The sequence below is a fragment of the Polypterus senegalus genome, chromosome 7, assembly GCF_016835505.1.
Source record: "Polypterus senegalus isolate Bchr_013 chromosome 7, ASM1683550v1, whole genome shotgun sequence".
Taxonomy (NCBI): domain Eukaryota; kingdom Metazoa; phylum Chordata; class Cladistia; order Polypteriformes; family Polypteridae; genus Polypterus; species Polypterus senegalus.
Window position 1 is genome coordinate 48,179,356 of NC_053160.1, and position 12,942 is coordinate 48,192,297.

The 12,942-nt window shown below is 35.9% G+C and overlaps 1 protein-coding gene across 1 annotated transcript in view; it reads right to left on the minus strand.

Moving 5' to 3' along the window:
- Positions 1-12,942, minus strand: part of dmrt1 (doublesex and mab-3 related transcription factor 1) — a 178,709-nt gene that overhangs the window by 163,030 nt on the left and 2,737 nt on the right. Inside the window, exon 3 of the mRNA XM_039757939.1 lies at positions 8,009-8,186. Coding sequence (XP_039613873.1) covers positions 8,009-8,186 — 178 coding nt within the window. The remainder of the gene's footprint in view (positions 1-8,008; positions 8,187-12,942) is intronic.

The following is a 12,942-nucleotide window of genomic DNA, read 5'->3' on the forward strand; positions in this document are numbered from 1 at the left end:
GTTCAAATTGTTCTTTATACACCCTCCAGTTAATCCAAAATGCTACTGCAAGAATTATTACAAGAACAACAAAATACGAACACATAACTCCAGTTCTTAAATCTTTACACTGGCTCCCAGTTAAGTTTAGGGCAGATTTCAAAATCCTCCTTTTAACATATAAAGCCTTAAATGGCCACGGTCCAGTTTACTTGTCTAAACCTATCATGACTTACAAACCAAAGCGCACATTAAAATCTCAAGATTCCAGTCTGCTTATGATTTCAAGAATTAATAAAATAACAGTGGGAGGTCGAGCTTTCAGTTACTGGGCCCCTAAACTGTGGAATGGTCTGCCTGCTACTATAAGAGATGTCCCTTCGGTCTCAGCTTTCAAATCCCAGCTGAAGTCTCACTACAGTTTAGCATATCCTGACTAGAGCTGCTTATTAACTGTACAGACTGCATCTCTGTTGTTAGTCACTAGCACTAAAACATAAGTAACATGATAGTTACAATTTGTTACTAACCCTCACCTATTCTGTTTCTCTAATTAGTAGTCAAATGTGGCAATTGGTGCCATGGCCCACCTGCCAAGTTGTTTTGCCTGCCTAAGGTAAAGTCATCCCTGATGGAGGATCGCAGGATCGTTGGGTAGATGGGTCCTTTCATCGGATTGGCTGTCTCAGCTGAGGAATGGCCAATTGGGGGAGGCAGCTTGATGGCTAAGGTCTCCAGGACACTAAACAAATCTAAATCATATTATGTGATATCATCTGTTAAATTCTGCTCCGTACTTGTAATATTTTTATTTTTATACTGTATTGAGGATTAGTTCTGTTCTGTGTATTGTATTGTATTGTATTCTTCTATTGTATTGTATTGTATTCCCCCTTCTTTTTGACACCAACTGCACGCCCAACCTACCTGGAAAAGGGTCTGTTTTTGAACTGCCTTTCCCAAGGTTTCTTACATTTTTTCCCTGCAAGGGTTTTTTTGGGAGTTTTTCCTTGTCTTCTTAAGAGAGTCAAGGCTGAGGGCCTGCACGTCTTGTGTAATTTTGGGCTATACAAAAACAAATTATATGGTACTATATTGTATATATTTTTAATTGTTATAAAGCAATTAACTTTAGAATACAATTTCGTACAGTAAATTAGTATATAGCATGTTTGTGAAAAATTTCCGACTTGAAAAATACCACACCTTTAGTAAAGTTTAATAAACTGCAATGTTTATTTATTCAGATTTTTTTTAACTACTACTCTCACTACTGTGGGCTCTACCACTTAAACATATCTTGGGCACTAGGCAAGGCTTGAAACTGCTGTTTCATTCTTGTCAGTGTTTATGAGATACTAAGCAACAGCTACATAATGTGCTACATATCATAATGAGTCGCATGGCACAATGGGATGTTGCAAACATGAAAAGGTAAATTGATTTTTCCCCATTTAGGCTGCAAAACTCTTGTCAACATGCACAGAACAGAAACATTAAAATCATATTACAAATTTTTCTATTTGTAAATCATAGACGTTAATGAACAGTTACCACAAAACTTTAAACACTATCTAATTTACTCTTAGAGAATGTCTTCAGGATAACATACTGTATGTTGTTTAGTTTTGCCAATTCAGCTGCATTAAAATGGATATTAGTAATAGAAGTTCTAATGGAAGTTCTAAAAGTTCTAAAACCTAAATACTTATAGACAATAACTAATAATAATATTTGAAGAAAAAAGGTCAGAGGTTGTGCAAAATTTAAAACTTTTTATCAGTAACTCAGCCCCTGAATATTAAAAACCAATGTAAAGAATCTTCCATGACATCAAGGAACTAAGGAAGTCTACTCCCAAACCCATCCTATCATTCTGGATGCTATCCCATTCATCCAGGTCATTTTAATCCTTTTTTCTGAAGGCTGCTTATCAAAGACCTTACAAGTTTACCTCCTATGTGTATAAGAAAGATAAAGCAAAAACAAAAAATTCCTTATGACACTAAATAAAAACGGTCATACACAGGTTTTAATTCCTTACATCTATAAATTAACTGTAAATGAATGACATTTAAGAAAACTCACTTCTTATAATCAGAAATCTATTATAAGAAAAAACTCTTATGCATTGTATTTCCTGCACTGAAAATCATCCTTCCATCCACTTTCAAACTTCCCTAAGAAAGGGACATTATGTCCACTGCACCCTTAAGAAAGCCACTTTCTTACTGTGTATGATATTAGATTGTTTTGCCAACTCTTGAGAAAATAATGGGAATGTTTTTGTAAAGGCACAGGGTACAAAATGCCTGCCACATCCCTTTTCTTTGACCCTACCATCATTTGACTGCTACATCATTAGGTTTGCATTGCAACAGTCACTGACAGAAATGGTCAAGTAGTATGTATTTCATTTTAGTTTTTCTGTTACATAAAATATACAGTATAACGTATGTTTAAAGAAAAAATACTGCATCTTTTTACTTTGCACCCTCCCATATCGTGCAAGAGAAAGAGGCACTATAGAGGAACCCTCAAATACCATAATTCTGCAATTAATTCTGAATTCTTCTCATCAGTTGCTATCACAATCACCTATTTTATGGTCAGAAATATCATCATCAGAGTGGTAAAAAATCACTGAAATGTTATAGAATAGTTCGGGTAACTTAGTTCCTAGGGTGCAAAGCCCACTGACAGTCACGTCCAAATTTTTAGTTATTGTTTAAAGTACTTCACTTAAAGGATACATTTAGTATTTTTCAAGTTAGTTATACACAATTACAGTATATATTACTTTGCAACATGAAACTGCTTTTCAAAGTGAAAAGTATAAATTTAAAAAAATACAAAATGTATCCTTTAACACTAGAATCCCTGATGCCTACGAAAAAACTCATAATCCCGGGCCACTATAAATTCCATCGCACCTCTCCTCATCAGTGTCTTCGGTTTTGCAAATGTGTCGATCAGCACAAGCACCCTGATATTCCATCCTCCCCACCCACGGAGCAGAGTCTGTCACAAAATTCTCAGAGTGTGTTTATCTGACAGGGAAGTGCCTGGAGTTATATTGGGTAAATAATATATTAATATTATTTGGAATAAATACATTTCATGTGTGTTCCGTGTCTACAACAATCTGTGTAAGTGTAGGATGACAGGAACTGCTGAATACATAGCTAAAACTGAAACTATTTCCATGTTATACTAATAATGACATGAAGTGTATAATGTGTGAAGACTTTAGTCCAAGTATCAAATAAATGTGCATTTTTATTCAAGAAAAAAAATCATTTGATGTACATGTTGCTGTCAATGAGCTACAAATCCAAGCTCAAATGTCAATCAACAGAAAGTTGATATGTATTCTTGAATGGTGCAGAGGTAAGAACTGCTGCCTGAGTCTGTGCGCTCCACGTTTTCAGTATTGAGCTGCTATTATTATTACTATAATATAATAAAAACATATATTTGATTTGTGTCTGTAGCACCTGGTGTAAATATTGGCTACATGTAAAAGTTAGCTCTTATTTTTTTATTATTCCGTTTTATTCTGTCAGTGACATTTACATGGTACAACGAACTTGCCTCTCCCTCTCTGAGTTGAGGGCATTTATCTCCATTCTTTTCACAATAGCAGCGATGACCACAGCTGGTGGACACCCTCCTTTAGTTTGTTGCCAGCAGCATTTTGGAGTAAATAAAACACATTGTGTTCTATACAAATATGTAACCAAAAAGGGAATAAAGCAGACTGGTCATTCTCTGAGGCATGTACATTTAAAAAAAAAAAAAAAAAGATGGATTACAATTGTTATGATTTGACTGCCCTTCTCTAGAGAAGAAAGTGTGAGGCCTTATTAATACTCCACAAGCCAGGCCAGGCTTTACCCACTTGTCTTGAATAATTAGTCTCATCCCAATCAGTCTGACCTTCTGACTCTACAGGAAGAATACAAAAGATGTAAAATAATGTTTATTGTTCCTTACTTATAACTTATAATACAGGCATAAGCAAAAACAAAGTCTGATCACTCACATTAGATACTTTGAAAACAGCACAACAAAGTGGGTTTACAAGAATTTTGAAAATAACAAAGTAATGTGAAATTTATCATATTGATTTTGCAAAGGAATCCTTCAAGTTTGGACAAATGTAAAAAAAGAGGGACAGATTTAGACAATTAAAGCATCAGGGGTTTGTGACATATGAAATTTGAATTAATTTGACTTATTCATTAAATACCACTCTATGGAAAGTTTTCTAACCCATTAGAAATATAAATCTTACAATACCTAAAGTTACACATCCAAAAGTGTAATCAGTTGCTCTGATAAATCAGATTTTAAAAGCATGTTGCTAGAAAAACTGTTTGATTAAATAAAAATATCTTGAATTATTTTTGAATTTGACAATTCAACAGTACAGTAATCCCTCCTCGATCACGGGGGTTGCGTTCCAGAAAATCTGCGAAGTAGAAACCATATGTTTGTATGGTTATTTTTATATATTTTAAGCCCTTAGAAACTCTCCCACACGGTTTATAAATATTCTCCGCACAGTTATACAGTAAACCCTCGTTTATCGCGGTTAATCCGCTCCAGACAGATAAATGAATTTCCACGAAGTAGGATTCTTTATTTATAAAACTAATATTTTCGCAGTTAGAGCACAGAAAACCTGTTTACGACCTTCTAAATACGTTTTTTTAACATTATTAGATAGATAGATAGATAGATAGATAGATAGATAGATAGATAGATAGATAGATAGATAGATAGATAGATAGATACTTTATTAATCCCAAGGGGAAATTCACAAGAGCCCTCTAGACATGAAAAAACACACTTTTGTCAAAAGTTTAAACTGTGCTCCATGACAAGACAGAGATGACAGTTCTTTCTCACAATTAAAAGAATGCAAACATATCTTCCTCTTCAAAGGGGTGCCGTAAGGAGCACAGAACGTCAGAGAGAGAGAGAAAAGTAAACAATCAAAAATCAATAGGGCTGCTGGGCTTTTAAGTAAACAAAACACCTTGATAAAGCGGCCGCAATGAAGGGATCAATGTGAAGGTAGTCTTTCAGCACTTTTTAGAGGAGGGTCTGTATATTCTAAGCAAACAGCCCCTCTGCTCACACCCCCTCCTTCAGGAGCAGACAATGTCAGAGAGAATGAGAGAGACAGAGAAAAGCAAACAATCAAAAATCAATACGGGCTGTTAGTGCTTTGTAGTGTGCGAAGCACCACGGGGGAAGCATATCGTATATCATTGAGGAGTTTTATTTAATACGTAATACATGCTCTGATTGGGTAGCTTCTCAGCCATCCGCCAATAGCGTCCCTTGTATGAAATCAACTGGGCAAACAAACTGAGGAAGCATGTACCATAAATTAAAAGACCCATTGTCCGCAGAAATCCACGAACCAGCAAAAAATCTGTGATATATATTTAGATATGCTTACATTTAAAATCCACGATGGAGTGAAGCCGCAAAAGTCGAAGCGCGATATGGCGAGGGATCACTGTACAGATATAATACAGGGTGATACATTACTGTCTTAATAATGAAGCAATCCAAATGAAATAAAGAACACATTATTCCTGGATAAATGTACAAAATATTGAGGCATGGCACTCTTCTGTCAAGACTGTCAGCAAAACATTGAACAGGAAATTGCTGCCATCACCCCTACAATGCTTGTGGAAACCTTTGCCAATATGGAGCACCATGTCGATCTGTGCTTGCAAGAAGAAGGTGACCATTTCTAACACAGAATGTGACTGGATCATTTATGAATGTATACACTAAACTATTTTCACTTTTTCTGATATTAATGAGAATAAATAAGTCACCTTTAGTGTTATGATAAGGTAAAACGTCATCTTGTCTTCTTCCTCTCCTCTCACTTCTACGTGAGGTCGATGTGCTTGATCAACCCTTCTTGTAACAGCTCAGTCCTGCACCTCCTCGCCTGTCAAGCCCTTTTCCTTCAGATCTTCTTTTACCTTATCCTTCCAGCTCCACTTTAGCCATCCTCACTTTCTCTTCCCCAGTACTTCCATTGCCATCACTCTATGGCCCAAATTTTCATTGACTCTCTTAATCACATGTCCAAATCACTTCAAACTACTTTCCTGTACTTTCTTAGACATCTTCCCTATTTCTCTGTTTGATTGTCTTATCTCTTATTCTGTCCTTTTTGGTAACTACACACATCAACCTCAGCAATCTGCAAAATGCCCCTTATTGTTTGTAAAACAATCCTGAATTTCAGCCAGGTTGAGCAAAGAATGACAATAAAAAATAATTTATCATAATCAATTTCACTTTTTGACATTATCCTCCATCAGTTTCCAGATCTTCAGCCTCATACATTTCTTCAAACATCTATTAGCAATGCTGTGATACACAACTTTCCTCAGAGATCACCATCACATTTTTCAACATGCCCCTATAAACATTCCTCAACAACAGGTCAACAAGTCTATCATGCTCCTTACACCTACACATTTATATATGACCAAATTGTTTTCCTCATTCTTTAACAAGGTACTTCATACAACCATTTCTATCACCTTACCTAATTCCACAATCCTCTTACCATGAACATTCCTGGTACTGAAACTCCCATGGTCTTACTCATAACTATCAGTTCAGGCTCCAACATGCCCACTAAAGCACCCCAAACATCATGTCTAATAACTTGTCATAAAACTTATCTTTCTTTTCAACACTTCTGACACTCTATGTGGCATATGGTGGGATTATATTCATCAGTCATTTACCAACAATCCTCTTTAACAACTACAATAACAACTGAAATTAAACTAAAAGTAAATAAATCCGGAAACCACTTTCATCAACGAGGAAGGTACAAATGCACGCACATGCGAATGAGTGTTTGACTTGGAAGACCCACCTGCTCCCCTCATACATTGGTCAAACATCATTCTTAGTCACTGGATGCCCTGAAGCTTCACACACTGTGTGCATGCAGATTCCTCCTTTATTCAGGAGAATGCTTCCCAAAAGTGGTTTACTTAAAAATATTTTAGTGAAAATTAATTTTTTACATGTTGTGAGTAAGTGACTGGGTGACTTTGCATATGGATTATGCGACACGAGTAATGTGAGATTTTTTTTCATGGAGACTTCATGTATGTTTTGATAATGTTTGCTGCTTTACTGCATTGCCCCCCTACTGCAACCACCGAATCAAACTTTCTTACCTCATTTCTGCATGAAAACATGAGATAATATTTTTTTTATCTGCTGTCACTAAAAAGTATATGGGGTAACATTTAAACAAAATATAACTTTTGGGTAGAGAACTCCTTTAATTTTAATATCTTTTTTTACAGAACTCAAAATACCACAGTTAAGTTTAATAACCTCTGGAAATTTAAAAATATTTCCCTTAATAATAAAATTTTCAAAATTGAATTTTGAAACAAATCCAGACTCACACAAAATAAGATTACATAGCAACAAAGTTCTATGCACTCAACCTGTGTACCTGTTTAAACCATATAACAAACAATTAGTGTGGAAAGCATAGTATATCATTAAAGACAGTTCTCATAAACATTTTCTGAGTTTCATGCTTTACCATTAACAGTCAAGAATAAAAAGTAATATCCTGTTCAAACATTTTTCACTCCCAATATTCATCAACTTTATTAAGATTTATTTTATTAAACAACTGCAAGCATAACTGCTGTTTCATTTTGACTTTTACTCACAACATTTTGATAATGTGCCATTATATTTTAAGAACTGCAATTGATATTGTATAAGAATATGTCCGGGTCTTTAATTTAGTCTTCTGGTTTTTAATTGATGCCTTTAATTGTTGCCTCTTGGGGCAATAAAATTAGAACTGAACTACATTAAAACGGCAAAGCCAAATACATTACACATTTGCTATAATCTGCTAAAACATTAGAAATATTTTAAATGAAAGTTAGTCAACATTAACTACTTAAATTGTCTTTTTAAAAAATAAAGATGGCGTTACCTGCTGGGGATAACTGTATGTTGTCTGAAGCCAATGCTGAAGATCCGGTTCCCTGAGCAAGCAGGCACAATCCACTTCCAGTACCTTCAGTTCTGATGACGAATTCTGGATTAGGTATTGGGATTGGCTGACAAAGGCCCAATTCTTCATCCTGAGCTTGCTGTCTTCTTAGAGCAACCTAAAATAAAAGTCAAGACAGTTGGACAGTCACAAAGTTGGATCTGCAGTTAGAACAGTTTTTTTTTTTAGTTTGTGAGCTTTAAAGCTGATGATCTGTTTAACAGTTTAAATTACCTGCTATTAATATACACTTTCAACAAATAAACTTTTAAAATCAGATTAAAAACATTTCTGATAAAAAATAACCTGACTAACCTAAACAATATCATCTTATGGTGCACATTAAATAAGAAAAAAAAATACAGTAAAGTACAGGACACAATAAATCAATTTTTCTACTATTTTTTTCACTCATATATTTTTAATAAATAATCTAGCAACAAAAATACTACACATGATATCCGATATGGTGTTCCATAAGGCTCTATCCTGGGTCCGCTGTTATTCTCAATCTACATGCTTCCGTTAGGTCAGATTATCTCAGGGCACAACGTGAGCTACCACAGCTATGCTGATGACACACAGCTATACTTATCAATAGCACCTGATGACCCCGATTCTCTTGATTCACTAACACAATGTCTGACTTGTATCTCAGAATGGATGAATAGTAACTTTCTCAAGTTAAATAAAGAGAAAACTGAAATCTTAGTGATTAGCAATAATGGATACACTGAGGCTATTAGAAATAAACTGGATACATTAGGATTAAAAGTTTAGGGGTAATTGTTGACTGTAATCTGAATTTTAAATCGCATATTAATCAGATCACTAGGACAGCATTTTTTCACTTAAGAAACATAAGTAAAGTTAGACCTCTTATATCACTGAAAGATGCTGAGAAATTAGTTCACGCATTTGTTTTCAGTCGACTAGATTACTGTAACGCACTCCTCTCAGGACTACCCAAGAAAGACATAAATCGTTTGCAACTAGTGCAGAATGCAGCTGCTAGAATCCTAACTAGGAAAAGAAAATCCCAACACATTACTCCAGTTTTGATGTCACTACACTGGTTACCAACAGTATTTTTATGTTTACTTAAAAAGCTGAAACTTGACAGGATGCTACATCTATGACAATTTAATGTATCCATATTTACTGGTAACCCACCCACAGCAGAAAAATGGAATACCTCAAAATCTCAAAAATGCTTATTTGATTGAAATTTGGTAATGTTACTAAAAAAAAACTTAGTTTGGCTAATTTTCATTTGTTGCTATTTATTAATATTGTGCTAATGGATGTACTCTGGTCTAAGGGTGTGCTTTATACAAACAAAGGATCAAAAGATGGAGCAGAAACGATTGTTGGGCCAAGCCACCAGCACCACTACCAAACAGATTGTACAAACGACCTAAGCAGGGATGGTGTCCTAGACAAGAAAAAATACATACAGTAAAGTCAAGTTTGGCATGTACAGTGAGGTTTAAAACGGAAGGAGGCAGTTTAGCAAAGCACAATGGATACCAACCATTACAAAGCTACAATGAGTGTGCCAGGTGCTGTGGATTTGAGCGTTAAGTGTTGCTTCCCTAGAAGCAAAAAATGAAGGGAGAGAAACTGTGGCGGAAATTATGTCCTTGGGTCCAAGACAAGCCTGTACTGACACAGTGGCATCTGTGGCTGGAGAAAGGGACATATGGGCCTCACTACTAAGACTGTTGCCCCCACAACCCAGCTTTGGATAAGCGTTGGAAAATGAATGAATACAGAGTATAACCCCTGATCAATATTACACCATTATAGGAATGTGTGTGAAAGCCCAAAGGAACCAGTGCTCTTCATTTTTATACACATGTAAGGCTACACGCAAAAATCACAGAGGGGTTAAGATCCTTATACCAGCAAATCCTAGAAACACCCTTGGAGTTAGAGCATCAGTTCAAACATAATTTGTTCTCCATGCGTAAATCCCCCTATAATATATATTCGCATCTATGGACTTTGAAAGAGAACCCCCTACTAATGACCTCTGAAATCTTTTACATTTACATGGACTCCTGCTTACTTTGAATGTGGATGCCCAGTTCTCAACTCCCTACCCCCTCTGCTTTCTAAAATTCTTTACATATACAACTGCGAACTTAAAGAGGACTTACAACTGCTAAAAACATGAAAAGGAATACTTGAGTGAATGACATAAACAAATGAAAATCGTAAACATCTAATAATGATAATATATGCTCATATTTCACATTATTTCTACTGATTACCCGTTTCAATTCAAAAGAATACACTCTCCTGTAAAACTGTGATGTGCAATGACCATCAATAAAAGCCAAGTCACTAGGAAAAGCAGGAACTGATCTATTAATGATTTCAACATTGATTAATGATGTATTAATAATTTAAACATGGGTTGGTGTATATAGCATGTTCAAGGGTGAGCAGCTCCAGTGACCTAAAAATAGTTTTATTACTTATTATTAAACTTATACCTTAATCATAACTGACTTAAAACATCTGAGACATAATCATTTACATTTCTTTTGTTTCTCTCCAATTGGAGCACAGGTAGATGAAGTGACTTGTTCAAAGACACACTGTGATGTGAATGATGTGAAACCACAAATTTTAGATTTGAAATCCTAGGCCCAATGTTTTTGCCATTATACCACACTTCATACCACTAATATTAGCCCTCTGTTATAAAATAGTAGTAGTAGTACTTTATTTATATAGCGCCCTTCACAGACAAAAAGTCACAGAGCGCTGAACAGCAAATACAAACAGTTGAAACAAAAACATAAACAAAACCAATAAAAACAATAAACTGGAACTATAAAATACTACAAATATTGTATATAGAAAAGTACTTGATCAAGTAGTACTTCTGATACACCTGATTAAATGACAACACTATTACCGAGGCACATTTTCATATGAATTTTCCCAGGAAAAGCAAGGCAACACAGCTAGTGTGTGTATATATATATATATATACAGTATATATATATATATACACACATACATATATATATATATATACGTGTCTGTTTATATTTTTTTATATATATATATATAAACACATATGTATACATACATACATATATAAATACATCTATATATATATATACACTCACGTAAAGGATTATTAGGAACACCTGTTCAATTTCTCATTAATGCAATTATCTAATCAACCAATCACATGGCAGTTGCTTCAATGCATTTAGGGGTGTGGTCCTGGTCAAGACAATCTCCTGAACTCCAAACTGAATGTCAGAATGGGAAAGGAAGGTGATTTAAGCAATTTTGAGCGTGGCATGATTGTTGGTGCCAGACGGGCCGGTCTGAGTATTTCACAATCTGCTCAGTTACTGGGATTTTCACGCACAACCATTTCTAGGGTTTACAAAGAATGGTGTGAAAAGGGAAAAACATCCAGTATGCAGCAGTCCTGTGGGCGAAAATGCCTTGTTGATGCTAGAGGTCAGAGGAGAATGGGCCGACTGATTCAAGCTGATAGAAGAGCAACTTTGACTGAAATAACCACTCATTACAACCGAGGTATGCAGCAAAGCATTTGTGAAGCCACAACACGCACAACCTTGAGGCGGATGGGCTACAACAGCAGAAGACCCCACCAGGTACCACTCATCTCCACTACAAATAGGAAAAAGAGGCTACAATTTGCACGAGCTCACCAAAATTGGACAGTTGAAGACTGGAAAAATGTTGCCTGGTCTGATGGGTCTCGATTTCTGTTGAGACATTCAAATGGTAGAGTCAGAATTTGGCGTAAACAGAATGAGAACAAGGATCCATCATGCCTTGTTACCACTGTGCAGGCTGGTGGTGGTGTAATGGTGTGGGGGATGTTTTCTTGGCACACTTTAGGCCCCTTAGTGCCAATTGGGCATTGTTTAAATGCCACGGGCTACCTTAGCATTGTTTCTGATAATGTCCATCCCTTCATGACCACCATGTACCCATCCTCTGATGGCTACTTCCAGCAGGATAATGCATCATGTCACAAAGCTCGAATCATTTCAAATTGGTTTCTTGAACATGACAATGAGTTCACTGTACTAAAATGGCCCCCACAGTCACCAGATCTCAACCTAATAGAGCATCTTTGGGATGTGGTGGAACGGGAGCTTCGTGCCCTGCATGTGCATCCCACAAATCTCCATCAACTGCAAGATGCTATCCTATCAATATGGGCCAACATTTCTAAAGAATGCTTTCAGCACCTTGTTAAATCAATGCCACATAGAATTAAGGCAGTTCTGAAGGCGAAAGGGGGTCAAACACTGTATTAGTATAGTGTTCCTAATAATCCTTTAGGTGAGTGTATACATATTGCACATACACACACGCACATATATTCTATTTATATTATATATATAATATATATTATATATATATACACATGCACAGGGTGAGAGAAAATTATGTTAGCATTTGAATGGCGGAAACAATTTACAGTAATGTCTCAACCTGTTTGCCATCATATTAAAAACATGTATCATATGTGTCACATAAATTGTCCAAAGAAATTGTATATAAGTATATACATAGCAGTACCATTAGTGTTATCATAATTTTGACTCACCCTGTATATGCATATACAGTATATATATATACACACACACACACACACTGTGGGAAGCAGCCCAAACACAGACAGGTAGACATGATTTTAAAGCGCCACATACATTCATTTACAACTATTTACAAGTGACAGCACACCCCAGTGCCGCAGCACTAATCACCCCAAAGTCCAGGCTCACAATCAATGCCTTTCTTCTCTGGTCCGCCTCCACTCTCCTCCTGAGCTCTGTCCTTCTTCCACCCAACTCCGGCCATCG